Source organism: Lycium ferocissimum, unplaced genomic scaffold, assembly GCF_029784015.1.
Source record: "Lycium ferocissimum isolate CSIRO_LF1 unplaced genomic scaffold, AGI_CSIRO_Lferr_CH_V1 ctg7308, whole genome shotgun sequence".
NCBI classification, from domain to species: Eukaryota; Viridiplantae; Streptophyta; class Magnoliopsida; order Solanales; family Solanaceae; genus Lycium; species Lycium ferocissimum.
The window spans coordinates 37,391-63,531 of record NW_026726723.1 but is presented as its reverse complement, the minus strand read 5'-3'; the positions used below and the strand labels follow the sequence as shown (position 1 = coordinate 63,531).

General features: G+C 37.5%; 1 protein-coding gene across 6 annotated transcripts in view; it reads right to left on the bottom strand.

Moving 5' to 3' along the window:
- Nucleotides 1-1,728: 1,728 nt before the first annotated feature.
- Nucleotides 1,729-26,141, bottom strand: part of LOC132045623 (uncharacterized) — a 43,667-nt gene continuing 19,254 nt past the window's right edge. For 2 of the 6 annotated variants that reach the window (XM_059436210.1, XM_059436205.1), the window contains exons 5-15: nucleotides 26,027-26,045; nucleotides 20,148-20,201; nucleotides 19,094-19,221; nucleotides 18,947-19,015; nucleotides 16,717-16,802; nucleotides 15,750-15,859; nucleotides 13,652-13,702; nucleotides 4,802-4,860; nucleotides 3,061-3,105; nucleotides 2,917-2,991; nucleotides 1,729-2,173 (exon numbers count right to left, since the gene is read on the bottom strand). In XM_059436210.1, the coding sequence (XP_059292193.1) occupies nucleotides 2,024-2,173; nucleotides 2,917-2,991; nucleotides 3,061-3,105; nucleotides 4,802-4,860; nucleotides 13,652-13,702; nucleotides 15,750-15,859; nucleotides 16,717-16,802; nucleotides 18,947-19,015; nucleotides 19,094-19,221; nucleotides 20,148-20,201; nucleotides 26,027-26,045 (846 nt within the window). In that variant the 3' untranslated portion in view covers nucleotides 1,729-2,023. Of the gene's footprint in view, nucleotides 2,174-2,910; nucleotides 2,992-3,060; nucleotides 3,106-4,360; nucleotides 4,484-4,801; nucleotides 4,861-13,651; nucleotides 13,703-15,749; nucleotides 15,860-16,716; nucleotides 16,803-18,946; nucleotides 19,016-19,093; nucleotides 19,222-20,147; nucleotides 20,202-26,026; nucleotides 26,046-26,141 lie in introns of those variants that run through there. The other 4 variants (XR_009412485.1, XR_009412486.1, XM_059436206.1 and 1 more) reach the window with 4 other exon arrangements.

The window sequence follows — 26,141 nt, the reverse complement described above, 5'->3', positions numbered from 1 at the left end:
TTTCCTAACACTACAAATTTGATGGAAGTTAAAGAAAAGAAAGTTGGAAGTGAATGATTAAAAAAGAGCTTATTGAAGACCAGATGCAAGTTCCACTGTTATTGCATCTGCTTCCGGTATTTAGGACTTTTGTTAATAATCTTAATTAAATCAACCAATTTTGGTAGGCCAAAATGCTGCCTTAAGGCAGAGTTTTGCATGGACAGAATTTTGCAAAACTTTGCCTTGCGAATCCAAACATCTGCTTAGAGAAAATTCCTTCTTTTTTTTACTGAGCTGGGATTCTAACCCAGAACCTCGGAGTATTAGGCTGGGGCAAAAATTAAAGACCACCCCAAATGAGGCAACCCGCGCAAAAAAAAAAAAAAGTTTTATTGCAATTATGACCGGATTGTGATCAATATAACCACTTTAAAATCAATTGCTTTTGAAATCAAACTACTATATAAAATTGAACAAATTTGGGGTAAAATTGAGATGAATTAATTATTTAGTTAATTAATTAAACTTCTTGACTTTAACAAAGTATAATATTTATTTGCAAATAGAGACCAATTGACAATTTGGAATATGTACTTACTTAAACACTTGATTGTACTTAATTAAACACTTGATTTTGACATAGCTCGATTTTTTTATTTAATACAATAGACATAAGTAGTACTAAAATTTTATATATATATAAGCCAAATGAAAATGGCAAAATAGCGCCACAATGTTGTAATAGTATTTTTTTTTTTTTTGACTTTTATAAATACTTACTTCTGTTTGTTATAAATTCAAGAAGTTTGACAAGGTAATTAAAATGTGGCGGATCAAAATTAGGTGTCAACAACTTGTATAAGGTATCTTGTATGATTTCTACAGGCCACTATAATTTACAATGCATATTAAAGCAGAAGGACTGGAAATGCACATAGTTTCAAAATTTTTGACATTAAGACACCTTTGTTAGATGACTAGCTACAAGTTTGAAGAGAATTTGACTTGAATTCGACACATAGTTTCAAGGTAATGAGTTTACACTTATCCATGATGATTATACACATTTTTATTCTAGATTTGGACCTCCAGAACACGGAATTAAAAAATGGGGACATTTTGTTTAAGCCCTAGGAACGCTGAAATAGACTCAAATTGAAAATCAATTATAAATTTGTGCTCGTAAGGTCATGGGTAACTTAGGGATGTAATTTATTCTAAGGTTTGGCCGTATGAGCTCGGGGTTGACTTTGACTCAGCCTAAAAATATGAAATTAGGTCCAACAACTTTGTTTAACCTCACTACGTATTTTTTGGGATAGATCGAACTCATTTGGGGGATTGAAAACAAGGAAAGGCAATTCACGAAGGTTAAAGCTAAGCTCCGATGAGGCAAGTTAAGAAAAGGACCTAGGCCCAAATTAGCCCATGTAAAGAAATGACCTAGGGCCTAACTCAATACAAAAAGTAGTTTAAGAGGTGAGAATTGCCCAAGACCGTATAAGGACTCCAGAGGACCACATCCCACCAATATCCAACATCCTTCCCCCCCGGCCCCACACACGCCCAGGTCAGCAGCTAATGCATGTAGGACATAATATGGTGGCTCTACATCAGATGAAACAAATGAATTAGGATATCTATGTCTTTGATACCATGTAAATTACAGCTACTCTAGCTAAGAAACGAAGGAATCCTTTACATGCAATGCATCTACGATCTTTAGATTTTAGGAGTTGCAGAGAGTTTGAGGAAGGAAGAGATAGCTCAATGTATTGATTCAAAAAGACTTGCGCAAATGCACAGCCAAGTCAGTTTATACAGGTCTAGTTACACATCCCACGTGTCCTTCATAACTGATTTAGACAATTACAGAAATGCGCTTTATTGTTAAGCAATCATGACAACTAACTACACTGCCAACTACTCTTTAATATCTCAATATAATCTACAATCCAAAAAAAAAAAAACTATGGACAGAAGAACTGGGAACTCTTTGCATCACCATTAGTTTTCAGGACTCGGGAGTTTCTGATCCGGCTTATAGAACTTTCTGGTGAATGGTATCTGTACTTTGCTTCTCAAGTTTCTTCCACAAATACAAAGCTCTTCTAATTATGGTATCCGCGGAAAATCCTTCAGCATAAGCACTAATAGCCGTTAAGAGGCTAGTAAATTTCTCCCCGCCATCCTGCATCCAAGATCTCAGCTTTCAGATTGTAGCAAACATACATTAGTTATATTTTTTGACAAGTTCTTGAACTGATTTTCTAATGCTTGTTTCCAATTATATAGCTTCAAGCTTCAATACTATATGCACACTCAGCAAAAACCTATCTTCAGACATAGAGCTAATCTTGGAAAATAAAAGTAGCCCACACAAGGTTCAGGCATCTGTCTTTTACATTAAACACTAGGATAGACAAAGTGCTTTAAAATGTATGGACAGCTCTAGCTTCTGTCAATGTGGACCTTGAAATTCGCTGACGTCGAACATTTATCTTTGAGCAATTTGTAGTCATATTACAAGTCAAATTTTTATTCTTCCAAGGAAGGAGCAATATTGCTATAGGCGGAAAACAAATTACGACAAATTTGAGCTAGAAGGACAACATACTTTACAATTAATAACTACGTTCCCATTACAAGTATGGTAAGAGAAATTCAGAAGTTCAACTCCCTGAATTGCCCCGTCCTTCACCCTAGGAATTAGGAAAACCATTTTACTATTTGCCCACCACTAAGAAGAGCATACTTGGATGGTTCGATGTTGGCACTCTAGTCAACACTTAAATAGCTTACGAAACATCAATGAGCACGGAGATACTGCAGGTCTAAGGACATTGATACTAAGTGAATTGCTGAGTCGCAGCCAAACGTAGGCAGCATTTAAATTTCTAGAGGAAAAGCTGCTTCATATTATGATTGCCTCACCTCTGGTTTCTCAAATATCAAGTCATCAGGCGCAAAAGGAACCATGTAGGATGGAAGATCACATCGTAGTATTGCCTACATAATTGAAAGAATTAGTCAGTGGGATGATTATGAGGTCAGTAATATAGGGAAAAAGCTACATACTAGATCCTTGCTCAGTCTAGCCAGCTCCGAATTGGATAGCAATGCCTGAAAGCAAATTAACCAGTCAAATAAGTGCCTAATTTATCACTCACCTAATCTCAGAAGTAGAAGAACCAAGATGTGGAAGGAATCACATACAGAAGGGAGGACTATGCATAATTCCATGAAGAAATCATTAGCACAAACAAGAATAATCAATGAATGAATACAAATCTTTGCTTATCTTGAGATTAAAAGAAAGGAATCAAGCAAAGTTGAGCACTATTTTCTTGATCTCAGATTAAAAAGAGTTCCTTTAGAAGAAGAAACCGAGGAGCTACTTAAAACATATTGCCAAATTGACATTGTTAGAGGTATTATCACAGATCCCAACCCAAGTGTAAAGAATGGATCACCTAACCATGCTTTAGGAGATTGCTCTGATACCATGTTGACGTGTGTTACCATCTCATCTAAAGGCTTAAGCTATTAGAGAGAGCACACCTTTATTTACTTAATTATATTCTCAACACGCTCCCTCACACGCGGGCCTGATTCTTTTTTCATGGGCCAAGCAGGTGCAATTATTTTTGATAATGGGTGACGGTGAGATTCGATCCCAAGACCTCACCTGCTCTGATACCATATAAAGAACAGGCCTAACTCAACCTCAAAATTAGCTCATGAGGGGAGGATTTCCCAAAGACCATATAAGGAGACCACCCATCTCTTTTTCATCCGACGTGGGACACTTCAACACCCCACTTCACGCCCAAGGTTGGACATCTGGAGCGCGGGCAATTTTATATGGGGGCCCAACAACGGTAAACAACAAATTGGGATAGGTCCTGTTCTGATACCATGAGAAATTAGAAGGAGAAGAGAAGAATATTTGGGAAATCAAACAAATGAGATTAAATAGTTGTTACAGAGAACTTAAATAAGGAAAGAAATTAATAAGAGTATTACACAATCTTCGAACTGCCTGATTACAGGGATTTGGGAATATTCCCATATTTATACTATTTAACACCAAGGATAAATAAACTATTATTTCCTCATAACGTCAATATATCATACTAAAAGGCCAGTAAATTTATGTAAATTTAACTATAAGATTTATGAGAAACAATTATGCGGAAGACTTTTTGATTGCTTCCTGTCAAAGAATGTAGTACATATCTACTTCTGATGGAGGAAAGAGCATAATACTAGGAGCTAAACAGGCTAACTTATAGTGAGACTATTGCAATTTACAAGATTTGAGTAAGTCTGTGCACAATAATACAGCAAGCAAATCTCTGAAAATCAGCATGTATACAATGTACACTGATGTAGTTACTAGTAATATGCTGGATGAATCTCCTATTCTCCAACACTCTCCATCAAGCCATCTTGAGGATAGCTTTCATTGCCAGCTTGCGTATCAAACTGTCGATTTAAGCTAAGGGAGTAAAAAGGAGAAAACAGTCAAGAGTGTAAGCCAGATTAATTTGAATCCTGTTCACTTCACCAGTAACACTAGACCTGGAAGATGTGGATTCAAGACTGATATACTACTTCTAATAGAGTATTATCAAATCAACCTCAGCTACTGTTTCTTAACAATACCCTGGGATGACAAATTTACATGGGCTTCCTCTGGAGGAGGCAATTTATATGGACAAATTAAAAAAGGGTGATTAGAAATGGTGAATCTCATGTGATAAGTCACTACCAAGACAAGCAAAATAAAGCACAATCCTAAATTAGCAGGAATTACCTTCCTAATTCGCTCCTCCTCAACTTGTTCAACACAGTCCAACAAGTTCTCTAGCGTACCTATTAGATAAAATCAGGATAGAAACAAGTTAATACCAACCTAAATTACGACCGAGTTGAAGGAAATAAAAACTACTAGAATAAATGAAGGAAGATATAAGAACGAAGACAAAAGAGTAGATTAAAAACCTATACTATACAAAAAGCTAAATGAACATCTTATTTTTATTAACAGACAGTTGATCTTTTAAGAAGAATAGTTTAATATTAACACACTAAAATTTTTTCTTGAGACGGTAAGACCCACATGGTACCACATTTATAGCATGATTACTTATTTAATAATCCCTCGGTCCCACAAAGACTGGCTAGAGATTCAAAGTATGAGGATCGACTCATTTAATTTACATTGTGACTTTGAAAATCATCTCTTAGGTACTAGATGATGTGGATATTGAAGCCTTCAGTTGCATTTTAAGAAAAGCTTTCTGTTATTGGAAAAATCAAAACAAAGAGGTTCTATTGGCTAGTAAAGAGTGAGACTACATCAGGCAACACACATAAATTATCATACTGTATCCTATGGTAGCTTGCCCCATAGTCCTTGCGAATTAATCAGTTGTATTTACTCCCCAGGGAGCTATGACATCAAGAGTTAATAAATGGATTCAGATTAGTAAAGGTACGAGACCTGTTTGAATGTGATGACAATTATTGAGCTAAAGTTGCTTCTGCCATTCAGACCTTGGGTCAGTGGTTACCTATATTTTTTCACCTTTGCAGCATGAGAAATTAATTTTCGCCTTTGTTGTTAAATATTCTCTTTGTTCCAACTGAATAATCCTTTTTTGACTCAGAATGGTTATTAAGGTAAAGGTGAGTTATTCTTATAGAGGGTAATATTGTGAGTTGCTTGGTATTTATTGTATGTTAGAATATCAATCTATATAGTGTTCCATATGAAAAAAGATTATTATATAGTGTCCCATATAGAAAAGGATTATTATGTATTGTGTAGAATATAACTATAAATTGGGCTCAATGTAATAATGTAGGTAAACATCTTAATAATATTTTCCTGTGCTTTCTCACATGGTATTAAAGTCTTAGTGAGAAAATATCGTTGTGCAAAACAGCAACGTCTTCCGGGAAGAAAATTTCAGTCACCGTGCAATTTTCCAGTGACCTAAGTGGTTGTCCGCGTCAATACCACTTTCTACCGGGTTTTGCAAAAACTAATAATAACACGAGATTCAAAAAGCAGTGACGATCAAAACCCCCAAAAAACCGCTCCGTCAGAACCTCATCCACATGCCCTCGTGTGCCTACCAGAGCTCCGACACCAGGGGTGCGTCTGATACACGCGCCCACGCATGTGGTCTGTGACGACCAGTTTTTTGAGCTTTTGTTTTTCTGGTGGGGTCGCTCAATCATTCCAAGCCAATCCCTCCACTTTTATATAAGATTCTGACACAAATCAGATTCTTCTTCCGGCGAAATCTGTGCTTTCCAACGTGTTTCGAGCCAGATTCTTCTTATACATTGCTCGCCTGCCTATTCCAACCTGACCAATACCTGTTCCGAAAAGTTCCTATCACTAGTTTGCCTGAAATAGTCGCCGGAACACTGTTTTCCGGCGATACAGTAACATTTTTTACTGTTTTTCAGTCAGTTTTTGGTGGTTTCTTCACTGTTTTCCGCCGTTGTTTTTTGCTAGACCTCTCTTCAATCCAACATGTTTTTCTGGATTGATATTTATGACTCCAAAAACACGGGAATTGAAATTCAAGTCCTATGGTTACTTCAAAACCCTTAATGGGAAGTTCAAACTATTTAGCTTTGGCTACTTCAGTTGAGCTACGGTGCAAGGATCAAGGGGTTCAAGAGCATATAATCAAAATGGCTAGTGAGGGAGATGAAAAGGCCCAAGCAAAGTGGGAGAAGGTTGACGCTCAACTATGTAGCCTCCTCCGGCGATATATTGATTCCAAGTTAATGCCCTTTTTTTTGGTCCATTCCAGACTTCCTATTCAGTTTGGAGAAACACTCGCACTTTATACATTAATGACATATCTCGTTTTTATGATGTGATGCCTCGGATGACAAACCTAAAGAAGCATAAACTAAATGTCTACTTATTTGGCGCAGCTATAGGTAGACATGGAAGAATTTGAGAAGTTGATGTCAGTTACTGCCGTGTTGAAAAACAATAGGAGCAACGAAAGATGATGTTTCCAGTTCTGCTGGACTTCCTAGTGACCTTGATTCGGTAGGTGACTAGATTGTGGATAGTCCATCGTTCTTTTTTCTTTTGATGAGGTAAATATATTTCATTCATAAACCAGACCAAAAGAAAAAGCTCTACAAAAACATATGATTATCTACAAACTCCACCCAATCGTCTATACAACAGGAGACTTTCTGGATACACCAAAAGAAAATAACGGAACGAAGGCTACTCCTCAACTGGGAGAAACTCGACTCTACTCCTTCAAAAGCTCTCCCATTCCTCTCTCTCCAAACTACCACATTAATGCAAGTGGAATCAAGCTCCACGCCCTTCGTCTTCTCCTCCTCCTCCCGCTCATCCAACTGGCCATCAACTCCTTCACAATATTTGGCATTACCCAGGGAGTGCCAAACCATCTAAACATATCCCACCATAAACTGATTGTCAATCCGCAATGTATAAGAAGATGATCCACATCCTCGCCTGCCTCTTTGCACATGTAGCACCAACTGACACAAATCACCTTCTGTTTTCTCACAGTCTCTGCTGTCAAGATCACCCCTCTTGAGGCTAACCAAGCAAAAAAGTAGACCTTCCTCGGCACCGTAGGAATCCATATTGCATTACATGGAAACAGTTGCTCTCCCCCTAATCAATATTTTCTCATAAAAAGTCTTCACAGAGAACACACGATTATTCTCCAATCTCCACCACCAAACATCAGGATTAGCACTCGGATTGGCTTGCCTATGTAATAGGGCTAGCAATCTCTAAAACTCCACTACTTCCCAGTCGTTAAAATTCCACCTGAATCTCAAGTCCCAAAGAGTCTCTCCACCTTGTGTCACCCTAATTTGTTGAATTGTCACCTCACTTTGACAAGAAATTCTGTACAAACTCTGAAATTCATCTTTCAAAGTTAAGTCCCCACACCATCTATGCTCCCAAAACTTTACTCTCCTCCATCTCCAACCTTGAATGAGATGCTTCCCCAAAAATCATCCTGTCCCTTCAAAATATTCCTCCATAGATCGCACCCGAAAGGCAAAGTGATGTCTCTAGTTCTCCATCTTCCTTTTGTAATACCATATTTATATACTATTACCCCTCTCCACAAAGATTGTGTCTCCACCCCGAACCTCCAAAGCCATTTGACCAATGAAGCTTTGTTGAAAACCTTCAAGTCTTTAATACTGAGGCCTCCCCATTTTTTAGGAGATGTGACAGATCTCCCATCGCACCAAGTGAAACTTCCTTGCCCCATCCATTGTTCCTATAGTTGATGAACTATTCTCTCGATTACTTTGCCATGTCGAGCCACCAAGTCACATAGTGGTATCATTACCAACCATTCTATGGAGAATCGACGAGGAGGAGGTCGTTTTGACAGATCTCAACCTAAGTGTAATTATTATAATAGGCTTGGACTTATGCTATTCTCTGCATGGTTGACCACCCAAGAATTCTCCTGTTGCTCAGATTGACAGTGCAGGTAATCAGGGGTTTCTTTGTCTGAAAGAAAATATAATGAGTTCCTTCAGTATCGAGCAAGTAAGCTGACATCTCAATCAGTAGCTCGGCTGCACAGTCTGATACTTATGTTGGTGGTAATTTGTTTCCTAGTCTAATACCCTTGAACCGTAGGTCATGGACTCAGGCGCTTCTAATAATATTTTGATTAATAAAACGCTTTTGCAAATATTATTTATTCAGTCTCTCCCCACAATTACTTTACCAATGGGTTTCAAACAAAAGCTAAAAAGAGAGTTGGACAAGCTAATTACCCTATAATCTGCCAATCTAAACTTTGTTCTTTATGTCCCTACTTGTCTTTTTAATCTTGCATCTGTCAGTCGTTTGATTCACGTGATTGTGCAATAATATTACTTGATGATTCTTTTAATATGCATGACTGCAGTATGGGATAGACGATCATCGTAGGGCATGAATCACAAGGGCTTCACTACCTTACCTCTCTTAATTCCTCCAAAACATGTCCAATTATAGATCCTCCAGACTTAATTCAAAACCAGAGTTTATCCAAGCTACATAAATGTTGCCTTGTTTGTCTAGTCAGTGCACATTAGATTGTGAGTCGTGTTAACTTGGCAAACACACCTGCACTACCTTCTCACGTAGAAATGAGAGTGCTACAAAGTTTGTTTTTTCATTAGTTCATTCTCAAAAATATTGAGGGTCCTAGTACAGTCAATTCAACCTTATGATTTTGTTAGTTTCATTGATGATTATTCAAGATGTATTTGGATTTTCTTAATAAAAATCATTCTGAGTTGTTTTCTATATTCAAGAGCTTTTTGCTGAAACACAAAGTCAATTTGGTGTTTCAATTCGTACTTTTCATAATGATAATGCCTTAAATACTTATCCTCCCAGTTTCAACAGTTTATGACTCACTAAGGAATTATCATCAGACATCTTGTATGTACACCCCTCAGCAGAATGGGGTAGCATAGAGGAAGAATAGGCAATTGAAATTGCTCGCACTCTTTTTACTCAATCCCATGCTCCTCTGCGTTTTTGGGGCGATACAGTTCTCACGTCTTGCTATTTCATTATCGGATGACCTCATCTTCCATTCAAAATCAAATCCTTATTCAGTATTATTTTCTCGGTCACCTCTACACTATCTTCCCCCTTGTATCTTTGGGAGCATATATGTTATTCATAACTTAGCTCCTCGTGCTCTCAAATGTGTCTTCCTTGGTTACTCTCAGGTTCATAAGGGGTATTGTTGCTACTTACCTAATCTATGTTGGTACCTTATGTCAACCGATGTCACATTTTTTAGTCTCGACCTTACTTTACATCTTCTGATCATCTTCATATCTATCAAGTCTCACCTATAGACTTTTGAGGAATTTACGGTTGCTTTTACATCTCCAGCCACATTGACACCACTCCTGACTTATCACCATCGTCCGCGTCCAGCATCAGGCCTAGATGATTCACGTCCTACGCCGAACCTTGCACATACTGCGAACTTGTCTCCTCCTAGTCAACCGATTGCACTTCAAAAAGGTATACGATCCACCCTTAATACTAACCTCCATTATACCTTTTTATATTACCATCTTCTGTCATCACCTCAGTATGCCTTCATATCATCTTTGCTCTATGTTTACATCCTTAAGTCTACAGGTTAATCACTTTCTCATGTCTATTTTACATGCGAGTGGCACTTGGAATCTTGTTCCTCTTCCTTCAGGTAAATCTAGTGTTGGTTGTCGTTGATTTTACGCAATCAAAGTTGGCCCAGAAGCCCAAGTTGATTAGAATAAGGCTTGCTCAGTGTATTTGGAAGCGCGAAGCGGAGAAAAGCGACAAGTCCCGGGTTCACGATTTAAGTGCTTCATTGAAGTGAAGCACAAATTTGCAAAAAGACCAAAATAAACCTTGCGCAAAGACTTTATATATAAGCAAATGTTTCAATTTTAAAACTAAAAAAAGTAGATAACAAAACATCCTCCATAGGACAAGCAAATTCAAAAACAAAAAACCAAAATATAAATAGGTTGGCCATGTATATTATGTTCACTGTTAAGAGGAGAAAAGAAACAGAAAAATTGCCTAATGCACTGCATTAATTTATTAAATGAGAAAAACTAGATGAAAAAAAAAAACTTTAAAAAAAAAAAAATTGAAATGGAAATATGGCTATTACAATTAAATCAATAAACTAAAAATGAAAAACTCAAGTAATCAAAATAAACTGGAAAAAATAAAAAGAAGAAAGAATGGGAAAAAAATACGAAAGTTCATGAAACTAGACCAGCCCAATCCAACGACGAAGAGAAAAAAAAATTCCCCCTCCCAGCAAACAGTCCAGCGAAACAGAAACGGTCCTGCAATTGTGACCAAGAAAAAATATATTGCGAGTCCCTCCCAGTAGTGAAGCGACAGAGAGGAAAAAGAACAGGAAAAGGAAAAGAAAAAGAAGAGAATACATACCTGGAAGAAGATAGTGGAGTCGCAGCCGTACTCGTCGCCCAAAGGGCAACCCTAGTCGGACTCTTTTTCTTCTAAAAGAAGACCAGTTTTTAAAATTAAAAGAAGTGTACGCTTCTGCTCACCTCTTCCGATTCAGGCCATTGAAGCGCAAGTCCTTCGCTTCACAAGCGCCCGCTTTTCTCAACACTGGGCTCACCTTGTTGCCAAGGCGTATACTCACATATTTGGGCTTGATTACAGTGATACTTCCTCTCTAGTGGCTAGAATAGTGTATGTCTGTCTTTTTCTATCCATGGCTATTGTCTGTAATTGGTCTCTTTATCAGTTGGACATTGACAATGTTTTTCTCCACTGTAACCTTGAAGATGAAGTTTATATGGAGCAACTAGCATACTTTGTTGCTCGGGGGGAGTCTAGTAACTGTGTATGTTGATTGCCTCGGTTTCTGAAACATCCTGGTTTGGGAAGTTCAGCACAATAATTCAGGAGTTTGGTATGACTCGTAGTGAAGCTGATCACTTTGTGTTTTATCGGCATTCTGCTCCAGATTTGTGTATTTATTTTGTAGTTTATGTTGACGATATCATTACCACCGGCACTGATCAGGACGGTATCACTAATTTGAAGCAACATCACTTTCAACACTTACAGTAAAGACCTCCACCGACTGAAGTATTTTCGAAGAATTGAGGTTGCTCAGTCCAGGTCAAGCACTGTATTTCACAACGAAAGTATGTCGTAGACATTATTGAGGGGACATTAATGACAGGATGTAGACTCCTTAACACTCTTATAGATCCGAAGGCTAAACTTCTTCCAAGACAGGGGGAGGCACTCAGTGATTCTTGAAGATATAGGCGGTTAGTTGGTAAGTTGAATTATCTCACAGTGACCAGACTTGATATTTCTTGTCTTGTGAGTGTTGTAAGCCAGTTTATGGATTCTCCCTATGATAGTATGGGATGCACTTATCCGCATTCTGCGATATATAAAGTCAGCTCCATGCATAGGACTACTTTTCGGAAATCGAGGCCATGAGCAGATTGTTGGATATACAAACGTTGATTGGTGGAAGAGTAATAAACAAAATGTGGTTGCTCAATCTAGTGGAGAAGCAGAATATTGAGTAATGATTGTAACAACTTGTGAGCTGGTTTGGATCAAACAGTTGCTCAGAAAATTGAAATTTAGAAAAATCAGATGAAACTTAAACAACATAACTTGTGCGTGGTAATCAAGTGGCCCTCCATATTGCATCAAATTCGATGTTCCACGGGAGGACTAAGCTATTGAAATTGACCGTCACTTTATCAGAGAAAAAGTACTCTTAGGAGATATTGTTACAAAATTTGTGAAGTTAAATGCTTGCAGATATTTTCACCAAGTCTCTCACTGGCCCTCATAGTAGTTACATCTGTAACAAGCTCCGTAACTATGACTTACATGCACCTGCTTGAGGGGGAGTGTTAGAATATTATTGTAATATTGTCCCATAAACAGCCTCTATGCCTCCCGAGGTAGAGGTAAGGTCTGCGTACTCTCTACCCTCCCCAAGCCCCACTTTGTGGGATTTCACTGGGTATGTTGTTATATTGTCCCATAAGGAAAAGAATTATTATATAATAATGTCACATATGGAAAAAGATTGTTATGTACTCTATAGTATATAACTATAAATAGGGCTCAGTGTAATAATGTAGAAACACATCTAAATAATATTTTCCTGTGCTTTCTCTCATAGTAAGAACACATAAGGAATTGTATTACCTTTCGTGTTTCTGAAAAAAAGAGCAGAGGAAAAAGTGGCAGCGCGAAATGTAAACGTAGCTCACATATTTCTTGTTACATAAAATGGGTCTGACCTTTTCTTTTAAGGGTAGTGAGCAAAATGGAAAGTGAAATTTTCTTTTCTAGTTGCAGGAAATATTTTGCATGCCAGTCTGTTGCAACAACAACAATAACAATATACCCAGTGTGATCCCACAAGTGGAGTCTAGGAAGGATGGGGTGTACACAGACCTTAACCCTACCTTTGTGGGGTAGAGAGGTTGTTTCCGACTCAAGAAAAGTGTTTTCCACACTAGGTTTGAGAAAAATATGAGTAGAAAGCTAAGATGAAAATATCGAAGAAAAAGAGAAGTATTGATAGCAAAAATAGTAAAGATAGCCAAAGTAAAAGAAACAACAGTAGTAATAAAATAGAAGAATAAGGTAATGGTAGAATAATAATAATAATATTGGTACAGAGAAGGGAGCTTAAGGTGGGTGCTCTAAACTAGAACCATGCTCTCCCCCAGAAAAGAGAGAAACCGCTGGACTACCTACTAATCTTCTAACCTAACCCCCGACCTCCATGCTCTCCTACATAGGGTCTTGTCCTCGGTGCATGCCAGTTTGTTGCATCACACAATAATATTTTTTGTCTAGAAACCCAGCAACCTATAGGCAGTGAGAATTAGAAGTAGGCATACTCCCGATTATAGACATTTTCATGTGCCCTACATTTGCGAACACTTATAAAATGTAGCAGTAACATGCAGGAAATGAGGCCATCTTGGAAAGGGTTTATCATTCAACATAAAGGGAAGCAGTTATAACAGCCCAACAAAATTAAGGTTCTCCAGAGTAAATTACTAACAACAATAAACATACCAAATTTTGTAATAAGTTGAATTGCATGTACATCTCCAATCCCATGAACTCCTACAAATGAAATGAAAAAGTAAGGAATATAATGCCAGATTCATTGAAAAGAGAAGCTCTATAAGATGACAGATTCCAATGAAGAACTATCATTAAGCTGAAGCTGAATCGCATCTACTAATAAACTACTCCCTCTGTTTCAATTTATGTGAACCTATTTCCTTATTAGTATGTGCCAAAAAGAATGACCTCTTTCTATAATTGGAAACAATTTACCTTTATGAAATGATTTATAGCCACACAAACCATATGTGCCTCATTTAACACCACAAGTTTAAAAGTCTTCTCCTCTTTCTTAAACTCTGTGCCCAGTCAAATGGATTCACATAAATTGAAACGGAGGGAGTACTTTTTATAGGTCCAGTCAGACAGACTCATCCATTGTGTCTTGATATTTTGGAAAGGCTTAAGTCATCCGCCGCCTCCTAAAATTGTCCACAGATTCCACTTAGACACCTCGACTCAGACTTGTACCTATTGAACACCTCTACTACTCCGGATTTGAACCACTTAGACATTTTTTTGAAGATCAGTGGAAAATATAAAGCGTGTGTAGTCCACTCGCGGATGATGTGGCAAAACGACGAATACAATAAGGACACGTGGCTTTTGGACTCAAAATAATCATTAAATAATAAACAGTGGTTTATTTTAATAAAAATACTATTTAATAAAAATACTATTTTTAAACCTATTTAACTCATTAAAAAAATAGCTAACAAAGGAAAAGACTGGACCCCGCCCCTAGCCCAAACAATCATATCCTTTTTTCTTCCTCTACGAACCCCCTACCACCGGCCACCGTTCCCCCACCCCTAGCCGCCGTTACCCCACCCCAACAATTATTTCCCTTTTCTTCCCTCATTTAGGTTCAATTAAAGAGAAGAGATAAAGAAAAAAAAAAAAAGGAAGAGAGCAAGGATGTCGCCGGAGGAATTTTTCGATCAAAGCTTCGGTGACCAAACTTTGCCAATAATTTTTCTATTATGCACCGGAGAAGAAGAGCTCGCGGGGTGGAATTATCGTCATTTGGTTGTAGCAGTGGTCGCCGGAGAAGGCAAGCAGAGAAATGAGAACCAAAAGAGGGCGTCAAAATCAATCCGGAATCCATGGAGTTTGGCCGGAAAATAAACAACTCCGGCCAAACAAAGTATAAAAACACAAAAACCGACTCAAATAGGGACAGATCTAGTAACAATAGGAGAGACGGAGTCAGAGAAGGGAAACAATGCTCAACGGCATTGCTTCGACGGCAAATCACCAGAGCAACGCCGGAGACACACGGCCAGGAAATAAAACCAATTGAAAAAGAGAGAAAGGAAAAAAAAAGGAAAAAAGAAAATGAATTAAGCATTTTAAATTCTCTGGATGCGCTCATGGAGAGTGGAACACACTCACTTAGCCATGTCAGCAAAAAGTGTCTAAGTGGTTCAAATCCATAATAGTAGAGGTGTTCAATAGGTACAAGTCTGGGTTGAGGTATCTAAGTGGAATCTGTGGACAACTTTAGGTGGCGGCGGATGACTTAAGCCTTTTGGAAAAATACCAGAATCTGTCCATAGGCAGAGCGTAATTAACGAGCAGCACCATTTTTTATAAATCTATACCAAAGTAATGAGATATACATATGGCATGTTTTTCTCCTCTTCATTTGGACTTTTACGATGAGAATGAAGGTGCCGTGAACTGCCCAATAAAATTTCTGAAGTCAGTTCCATATTTAAGAACTCTTTTCTATTTCTCGCCAGTCGTCACTAAACTTTAACTTTCAGAATGCTTAAATAGGCCAGCAATGCTTTTTAAGTCACTCACTCAGACCTCCAATGAAAAAGGACCTACATGTTTTTCTAATGCTTTTATTTTGCTCAAGTCTCAAAGGCTTCTGGTGCAACTTTATGCATTCTTGACAGCACTTGACAGAAGACTTCTGCTTAAGGGTGTTCAGAAGTTGGAGGGGCTGAGTGAGTTCAGTTGAAAACAAAGAGAAGTCCCTGAGCAATCTACTTTCAATCTACGGAAAAGTTTATTTAAGGAAGCACAGACAAACCTGGTATGTTATCAGATTTATCACCCATAAGTGAGGTCAAATCAACAAACTGAGAAGGTTTCAATCCTCCATATTTTCTAGCAAAATCCTCCATTCCAAATGAAACCATCCTGCCAAAAAGGACAGAAAGACTTAGCACATGTTTCAGGCATATGTCAGATGACAGAAAAATGAGAAAAATAAACCATTTCGTGATACCCCCATCACCACATATCTTCCAAGTGAAGGAGATGTGACTCAGAACAATCGATAATGAAACAGCAGAAGGCATCAAAATCATAGTGAAACTAATGGTAGAGGAGAAAAAGACTTATCTGCAATATTAACTACACTATCCTTAAAGATATTGGAACTAATTGTTGTGATCTCTACATAATGCTGCCTCAACTTTTGGATATGTGAAGCTAGTCCATGATACCTGTCTCAGTCAACCATCAAAATTCATGGTGTACTTCCTTGAAAGGATATGCTGGTTTATTAATTTCCAATCCCCTTTTCTAGGAAATCTCGGAATTCAGAATCCTCCTATCAACTTCTAAACACTCATTTCTCAAGTTAAGTTCCCACGACAGTTGAAAGTGTGAGAAACATCAAAATATAGGCACGCCAACAAAATTTCTAATACACGTATAAATCAAATTCACCACATCTGCAAATCCTTAGTCCGTCCATTGACTGGAATGTCTCCTCTTTTACTGGCAGAAGTCAGGATGACACTGTTAAACAAACTCCGAAGTACATAGATAGTTGACTTTGGGTATAGCATTAAATTAGCTCTCAATTAGTTCAGCGAAAGTTGTATCTCCTACCCTATTCTAAGTGCATCTCATGACACCCCAAATTTAGCACAACAGCTCCAGCAGTTTAATTAACCCCCGCATCTACTTCAGTTAAGCAAAGTAATATCAATTAATTCAACTCTCAACCAGCACAAATTAATCAACATGACAAAGTGAGGTGAACTGACTCAAATCCACGAGGAGCTATTCGTAGAAGCCGTAATGAAGGAGATAGAATCTGGAAAAAGTCTTTATCTGGGGAAACAACTCGCACCTGTATAAATAATAGTGCAAGCAACAAACATATCAGCTAGATAACAAAGTAGAATCATCACAGTTCTTAAGATACAACTTTATATTCTTTATGAAATGCTTGTCTACAGTTTTTCTTGTTCTTTCTTTATTTCTTTGTTTTTTTTTTTTTTTTTTTTTGGGAGGGGGGGGAGGGGGGTGGTGGAGGAGGGTTGCAGAGCGAATGTTCCCTAAAATTTACAAACTGGACTATATATAAGCTGACGAAACGCGGCAGCACCAAATTCTGAGTATATAAACAAATGAGCACAACGTAGAGATTATGAAAACTAAGACCATGTGAATGCTGAGAGATCAAGAAGAAGACACAACGAAATACTCATGTGACAATTCAATAATTATGTCCAAAGTACAAATGACAGTAACTTTCATAATTGAAGACAAAATGATGTCGGAAGAAGAAAACCTTTTAAGGAGATCAATAGATAAAAAGGTGTTATGTTTAGGAGAATCCTTTTCAGATTCTCTTACTGAAGGACTTCTTAACCCACAAAAACATTGAGTACGAGATAACTTTTTACTGGCACTATCAGTTCTACTCTACAGCTATGCAGCGCAGATACAAAAGGTCAGATTTCCAACTGATCCTTTTCCAGAAACTATGAATGACTATGGAAGCACTATTTCTATCACTGGACAGTAGATGTATCAAACTTTCTAGCTGTAGTTAATGTACAAATATGTTTCTTCCACTAATGTCCATCAAGACCCTCTATTTGGTATTGTAGCTTATTTTTGGAGATCCAGAACAGCGTCCAGAATAAACAATGCATTTGGGAACTGCTTGACAACAATTCAATCAAAATGACGCCCCAACACCCAATAAGACCAGCTTCCCTAACCACCAAAATACCTATAAACCACCAGATCTGATATTTGAACAACAGTTAACTAAAAGCTAAGAAAATAAACCACTTCCAAGATTCAGTGTCGCAAATGTTCGTCTAAGTAGAATCGTCTAATGTTACTCCAGAATAACTTCACTGCACACATACATACAAGACTTAAATTTGATTATTGCAACCAAAGGTGTGGCCTAGTGGTCAATCAAGTGGGTTGAGAAACATAAGGTCTCATATTCATATCTCAACGGAGGCAGGAAAAAAACACTAGGGGCTTTCTTTCCATCTATCCAAGCCTTGTAGGACAGAGTTACCCGGTACCTGCGGAAAATCAGTCGAGGTGTGCACAAGCTGGCTGGACACCATGGTATCAAAACAGAAAAGACTTAATTTGATTATAATATGGAAACCTAAATTTCAGTAGACAAGCTAAAAGATAGTTGCTTCCTCACGTATTTATCCAAACGCACGCCCGCCCAGAATCACTAGTATTCTACTCCCGCTACAGATGACCACTTGTCCTATTTCTCTTTCATTCTTCAACCACAGGTGGTGAACTGTGGCACGTATTCCAATGGCCACCTAACATACCCTAGTCATGTTAAAATTATTTTTCAAATTCGTTTTTGGCCATTGATAGAGCTTCATTGATCACCACAACAATTTTTACTTCTATCTCAAAGAGCTAATTACATTTCTTCTCTCTAATAAGATTAGTCAGGATTTACTTAACATCCCCGAAAAGTAAAATTTGTTGGGATACTTGTATGCTATGTTGGCGATACATGCCTATGGATGGGCGTGTTCACAGAGACTGAGCCACCATGGTGGAGATGGGGTTGCAAGTGGAGGGTTTGCAGTGGTGGGGATGCGCGGAAAACGTTGCCTCATCAGCTCCACTACCAATCCACTGCCATATCCCTATTCCGTTTTCCTCCAGAACCATCATTTTTCTCTGAAAAAGCAATTTTTTCCTTTCTAACATTTCAAGGACAAGACAGGCTTGTTGAAGGCAACTGAAAATACTGTAAGATGAGGCCAAGTAATAATTTAACAAAACCAGTCAGAGAAATTCTAAGCAGACTCAAGAGTCTTTTCTTACACCTAAACAGCTTTTTCTTTTATTTCTTTATTGTCTTTAAAGTAACAACTTGGATTCTAACAGTTAGGATTGACATAAGATGAAAAGGCAGAAAAGTGTATGAAATTCTCTATGTCAGGTAATTTGTACCCACTTAGCATTTTCTAAAGATTCTTCACTTACCTTGAATCCAGCATCCACACTCCTAACAGCCAAGGTTCCAATAACATCATCTGCTTCAACACCTGGCACCTGCTTAAGAAACTAATGAACCTAGCATCTCGCAAGCTTAGAGGATTGATCTTTGACCCAGTGCTCGACAAACCTCACCTCAATCACCTTGACAGACATGGCCTTGAGGGAAGCTTTCAAAAATTGAAGCCCTTGAACAATTGTATCAGGTGTTGGTGGACGATTGCTTTTGTAAGAGGAGTACATATTGTGACGAAAATTCAGGCCTATGAAAATTAATCTAGAATATTAAGAATGGAACTATTGACAAGAGAATAAAACTTTAAATGATTTTGGCTTAAATGTAAGACCTAAGTTACGTGGTCTGCAATGTTTAGTCATTTGTTAATGGCCTAATCCCAAAAAAGAAAAGACTGATTTATTAAAGGCAACATTTGCACAACTGGAAGTAATATCTCCTATATGTATTATTCAACAGTTACTACTTTCTTTTTCTTTAGAAAAATTACCAATACGTCAATGCACATGTAATTTTATTCTCTTTACAAGCCATGCACTTTCTATTATTTTGCAACGATGAAGTTCATATATCTGAAATCACATCAACTGGCAAACCAGAGAAACCTGCCAGAAAACAAGTATCTTCAATAAAACTTCATTTTCAGAACTGAAATAAACTTGATTATCCTGTTGTTTCCAGAAAGAACTTTTACCAACTCAAAGACTCAAGTTATATACTAACATCAAAACTCTCACTGTTACAGGTAAGTGCTCAACCAAGCCACTTCCAAATTAGAGTTTACATCCTCCCCCTCCTTCCACAACAAAAGGAAATTAAACAAACAAATTTGCTGGTATCAAATTATTAGGAGAGAAAATTTGACATTATGATGCAGCACAATAAAATGACATGAAGTAATCATCAAGAAGATTCCATAGGAAATTGGTATACTTTATTGCAGTTTACGGTTTTTTTTTTTTTTGATAAGTTAAATAAATTCATGCAGTTTATGTTAGGACAATGTCCCACGGGGATAGGCTGGTAAAAAGTGCTGATCTCATACATAAGATATCATTGAAAACTCTAAAATCTGTAGCTACATCAGTACAAAAAAAAAAAAAACCTCCAACTTGGCTCTCAATGTAGTAAGCTGACGAAAAAGGACAAAAGAAGAAAAATAGTGAAACATACCTTTTGCAACAAAATTTTGTTTGGTTGAAAGAGACGTATGACCAAAGGGAAATCCTGTAAAGGTTTGGTTTGACAAACATTATTAAGAGAAACTCGTTTAGTCCCAGTTATCTTTTAAGAACATTCATCAATTATCGATATTTGTGTAGATCAATGGTATTGCTAGCAAACTTGTATCAAAAAGTCGATGTTTCCAAGAAACCATCTCAAGAAAGAAATTGACCTGAATTTCACCAATTGTCCCAATAAAAGATTTAACTGTTCAAGACAGAAATGCCGCTGTAACTATTAAGAAATAAGCAAAAATATAATACATGCTATTTGCACTTTATCGTCTGCACTTTCTAAGGTTCAGCTACTTGCCTGGCGAATTTTTCGAGGTTCCACTTTGTAAGTTAACTCTGAAAATTATTGCACCTTATCATCATTATCAGTCATTTGTTAGTGTATTTAGGCGCTAACATCGATCTCTTTCAAACAGAAAAGTGAGCAAAAGAAAAGCGAGTACCGGAGCTTGTTGATCTAAAAGCCAAACGAGAAGAACTTATCAACTTTCATTACTGCCAAAACAGTAAAGATCCAAGGTTAGAACATATCTAATCCAGTGTTTTAAAAGACAGTTAGGACTCATTTCGGGATTTGCCCTGGTTGGGGTAGCCTTTAAATGCACCAAGGTAACCACGGGGACCTAAGTCTCATGGAACTAAATCCTCGATAAATGGGATGCTTGTCTTGAGCCTGCTTTTAAATTTGTGTTTTCACCTCGTACGCCTCAAGAACGTCCTTACATGCTTCTCGTCCCATACATCTCAAAATATTCTCTCTTTGTTTATACCAAAAAAAAAAAAACTTTTGAAGAACGCTAACAAATGTGATATGTTGTTATTTTACCCTGTTATGGGAGTAGATACGGAAATTTGGAACTGAGTATAGGCACTTGGGAGATGGAATAAGCAGAAAAATATGGCACACAGGTAGGGGAGTTGGAGGACTGAAAACATCACTTGTGGACGTGGGTAATGGAGGAGCACCGTATGAGGACGGGAGGAGTTCAGTGGCAACGCCACTTACATAATTGACAATGGATGCAGAATTAGTTTCCCTAAGCGCCACCTACCCTTCAGTCTTTCACATATCAAGTTAGAGAGAGGAAACAATTAATCAAGTTTTTACCCTTTTGATGTCTTATGATGAGGGTATGATCAGCATTGCTTTATTGGTAACTAAAGGAGATTATCGCTTTGCAAAATCTGTCAAACCAACCAATTGCTTCAGTATGTACAAGACTTTCTTCCGCCTACACACTTGTCCTTGACTTTGTTCAGTATCAAATCCGGGAGGAATCTCCATTTACATCTGTTCTTCTAAGTCTCCATGAGTAAAAACTTTCTTCACATCAAATTGTTGTTAGTCTCAATCAAGATTAGTTAATCAAGACAGAAGAATTCTAATAGTGTTCATTTTAGCAACTAGGGAAAATGTCTCCTAATAATCCACTCCACAGGTTTGAGTGAATCCCTTAACCATTAATCTGAACCTTTCAATCAAGCAATCAGCTTTATGTTTCACAATGAAGACCCAGTTGCAACCAACCACTTCTTGTCTGGCGGTTAAGTGACCAGTTCCCAAGTCTCATATTTTTACAGAGCCATCATTCCTTCAATCATAGCTTGCTTCCATTTAGGATCTACACAAGCTTCCCTCCACTCCTGGGGAATAGGCATAGAAGAAATAGACAAGGCAAAGAGTCTATAGGAGGGAGACAAGGATTATAGGAGACAAAATTAGATCAAGGATGTTTGGCGCAAAATCTAACTCCTTTTCTATGAGCAATAGGCAAATCTAATTCATTAGGAAATATAGATAACTCACAGGTAGAAGAAGGTTCGGCTTCAGCAGATGAATGATGACTTCTTCTGCTCTATTTCTCCTTGAGTACCTTATTAAATCAGGTCTATCCAAACCTCCAATAGTCTCCTCTTGAATTCTTTCTCTAGTTTCACTTTCTCTAGTGATGGTGGAACCAACAGTATCTAGTGGAACTAGGGAGAATTATCTCTTCCCCCTTATTGCTCTCCCCTGGAGAGATGATGGTGTAATACTGAAATAGGGTTCAGATTCTCAAAAGGTAACATCCATACTGACAAAGGATCTCCTCGAGGGAGGATGATAATATTTACACTTTCTGTGTTGGAGAATACACAATAAAGACATATCTAAGAGCTCTAGGATCAAGTTTCCTAGAATTCCTAGTGTGAACAAAGAAACATTCAAACACCTTTGGAAGAACAAACTATTCATACTTACCCTTTTAATAAAGCTTCCAAAGACTGACAAAATTGAGGGTTCAAAGTGGTTATCAATAATAAAATTGAGGGTTCAAAGTGGTTATCAATAATAAGATTGGCAGCTACTAGAATGGCAACCCCCAGTAGGTTTTTGGTATATTGATGGTAAATATAAGAGATCTTGCCACTTCTGACAAATACCTATTTATTTAGCAACCCCATTTTAAGCACTAATGAAAGGCCAAGTAGCTTGTTGGACTATCTCATTGAACTCCAAATAAGCATCAAAGTTGTATCCATGTATTCTGAGTCACTATCAGTTTGTATGACTTTTATCTTAGCCTCACATCGAGTACATATCATCTAATGAAATGAGCGACAGTGAGAGAAGACTTCACTTTTAGCTTTTAACAAATACACCAAAGTCATCCTAGAGACACAACCAATAAAAGTAACAACCATTAATTTCAGAACAAAGAAAGTGTTTGAGCAGGACCCCATAATCGGAATGAATGGTCGTTAAAGGAGTAGTAGCTTAGTTATCACTCAAAGGATAAGAGTTTTTAATATGTTTGGCATATTCAAAAGCATTACAAAGCGAATATTGAAAATCGGTCTGGAAAACAAACTAGGATATAATTTCTTCCAAAAAAATCATGGGTGCCCCGACTGCCTATGCCCATTTATCATTGTTTTGTTGACAACATGCAATCTACCACTACCGATCCTCTTCCCTGTTTGAAGATCTTGAAAACACAATGATCAGGGAATAACTCGATTTAACAATTTAGAGCTTTGGTGATGGAGCTACCAGATGACAAGTTAATAGAAAACTCAGGTACATGGAGAACGACTGATAATATAATATTAGGTGTAGAGACAGCAGAACATGTTCCAGAGACGGGGGTAAGAGAGTCATTGGCTATTTCGACATAATCCCCTTTGAGACATAGAGAGTAGTTTTGAAAGTCTTTAGAGGAGCCTATCATGTGTCTATTTGCACCAGAATCAATAACTCAAGAATTAAGGTGAGCGGTAAAGGTAGTATTTGATTGCACATAATTAGATGTGGCAACAAAAACTAAGTCAAGTTTGGTTAGGACCAGTGATGATGTTCTTAAAGTTTCTCAAGAAGCAGTTTCCTATATGTCTCCACATTTTTGTAATATTAGCTGAATCTTGATGGATCTACTCGCCCCCCAACCCCCACCGCACCCCCAAACACACACGATCTCTAGTTGATCAACTATGTAGCTTCCAGCTTGATCGTTATCAGAAGTGATTTCCCTTGGTTGCTCATGAGACACAGTTACCCAAAACTTCTCAATTGGGGTTGAATAAAGCATGACCCTTGTCGGCTCTCTTCCTCTTGAACATAGGATTAGGCACCCTCAAGAGCAGGAAAAAAAATTACTGAGAACTTGAACCCTGATCATTCTTGGTTCAAACCGGCCAGAATATCATAGACCTTTTTTTAAAATCAATTTTTAGAGAGGTTCTGATTGTAGTCTATCGCCAGAGCCAGACCTTCTGGTGGCGAGCGGTGGCGGTCTGGGCTTGTTTCCGATAACAGCTAGCCGAGGTTTGGTCGTTGTCGTCAGCTGGAGTCTGTGGTGGTATAAGTTTTTTCCCGACACTGACAAAGAACTGTTCAGACACAAGCAACTTCAAGTGAGGGAGAAAACTCTACCCCCTTTTTTAGAAAAAGAACCCTAGTGTTGCGAGGAGAAAAACTCGCCTCAATAGGCAGCAATGACTTATACAACGAAGATTTTGGGAAGAATTTATGTATGTTTCTACATCCCATGAGAAGGGATATTTATACTGTTAAAGTGTGTGACCATCTCATCTAAAAGCTTAAGCTGTTAGAGAGAGCATACTTTTTAATATTTAATTATATTCTCAACACGCCCCCTCACGTGCAGGCCTGATTTTTTTTTTTTTCATGGACCAAGCACGTGGAAATTCTTTTTGATAATGGGTGGCGGTGAGATTCGATCCCAGGACCTTTGGCCTGCTCTGATACCATGTTGAAGTGTGTGACCATCTCATCTAAAAGCTTAAGCTGTTAGAGAGAGCACACTTTTTAATATTTAATTATATTCTCAACATATACATTGAGTAATGTGACTGATTAAGGAATGACAATTCATTACAATAAATACAATGGAATAAATATTCTATTCTCCTATATTAAGCTAAGCAATCAATACGTGATGACAATAAAAATGTCTTAACTTATCCCAACAATTCATATGAACCTTGTCAAGAAAATTTTAAGTAAACAAAAATAAAGGAAATGAGGCAATAATTCCCAACAGCAGCCAGAAGAGCTTTGCATTCTCATTCAACATGAGCTCAATATCGAAAAAAAAAAATAACAAGTAAAAAAGGGAAAATCACATTTCATCCTAATATAAGGAATGACAAGACTGAAAATTTGACGCGAATTAGGGGCCAGTTTGGACATATAACTTTTTCCTTTTTCAACTTTTTTTCTCGAAAAGCTATTTGGTTATACATTGTAGTCAATTTGAATCCTTCTCTGCTTGTCTAACTCAAGCCAGATAGCAGCAATCACTCGAAATAGTCATATGCGGAACACATGCAAGTCCAGATTGAAAGATAAGGAAGGCAAGTCAAAGCGGAAAGAAAGCCTTAGCCAGAGCAGTAGCCAGAGAAGCAAGAGCAGCAAGGCAAAAAGTGGGTTGTCTGTACCTTTGCTAACTCTTCTGCCTGTAAGGAAGCTTGAAAGAGGGAATTCTCTGATCTATGACCCCGAAAGAAAGATAGTCTTTTTTTTATTCCGCGCATTGGAACTGAAAAGGGCTATTCATAAACAGTTTTCCTTGCTTCTTACCTCTTATCTTATTGTAGGAGATAATCGGAGAGAGAAAATCCTATCAATTCCTTTTGAATAAGGCTACGCTCCTTCAAGCCTTTGAAACTATTGAAAATAGAATCTTTGTTTTCAGGCTTTTTTCGAACTCGAAAACCAAACTAGTTCTAACCACTTTTTAAAGTAAGAACTTTTCCCTCAAAAGCTTCAACTTTTTTTCACGTGAAATGAATGTCCAACACACAACTTCATTTCCGAATACACTTTTCCAATTTAATTTCAAATACTACTTTTTAAAATATCGCCAAATTCATGGTCAAATGCCAACTTAGTCGCACATTCTGAATAACATACTGCTTTTGATAAATAAAAATTACAATGATTCTAAATATACCACATTCTTTAAGAAGTGAAGCACATTCTGAATAACATACTGCTTTTGATAAATAAAAATTACAACGATTCTAAATATACCACATTCTTTAAGAAGTGAAGTAACAAGAAAGAACTGTCATAATAAAAATGAGATAAGGCAAGGAAAAACATATATCAAAATTACATATGCTCCGTCTAATCAAGAAGTCACATGCATGAAACGATGGCAATGCAATTAGAGAAACTCTAACAAAAGGTTGTAAGTGCTGGACATTTGTTCGAAAACAAAGAGTGTGGTCATAAAAGCTAAAGGCGTAATGACAGACAAAAATTGAGAGTGGTCAAAGAGAGAGAAATGGTACAATAACAACTCTTACCATCATGATCAAAAACAACCTGCAAAGAGTGAAACTTAAGTTAGAAAATGAGACAGTATTTGTCACAATAAGTGCACAAAAGAAAGAAATTGCACAAAAGAAGTCAAATGAAGCA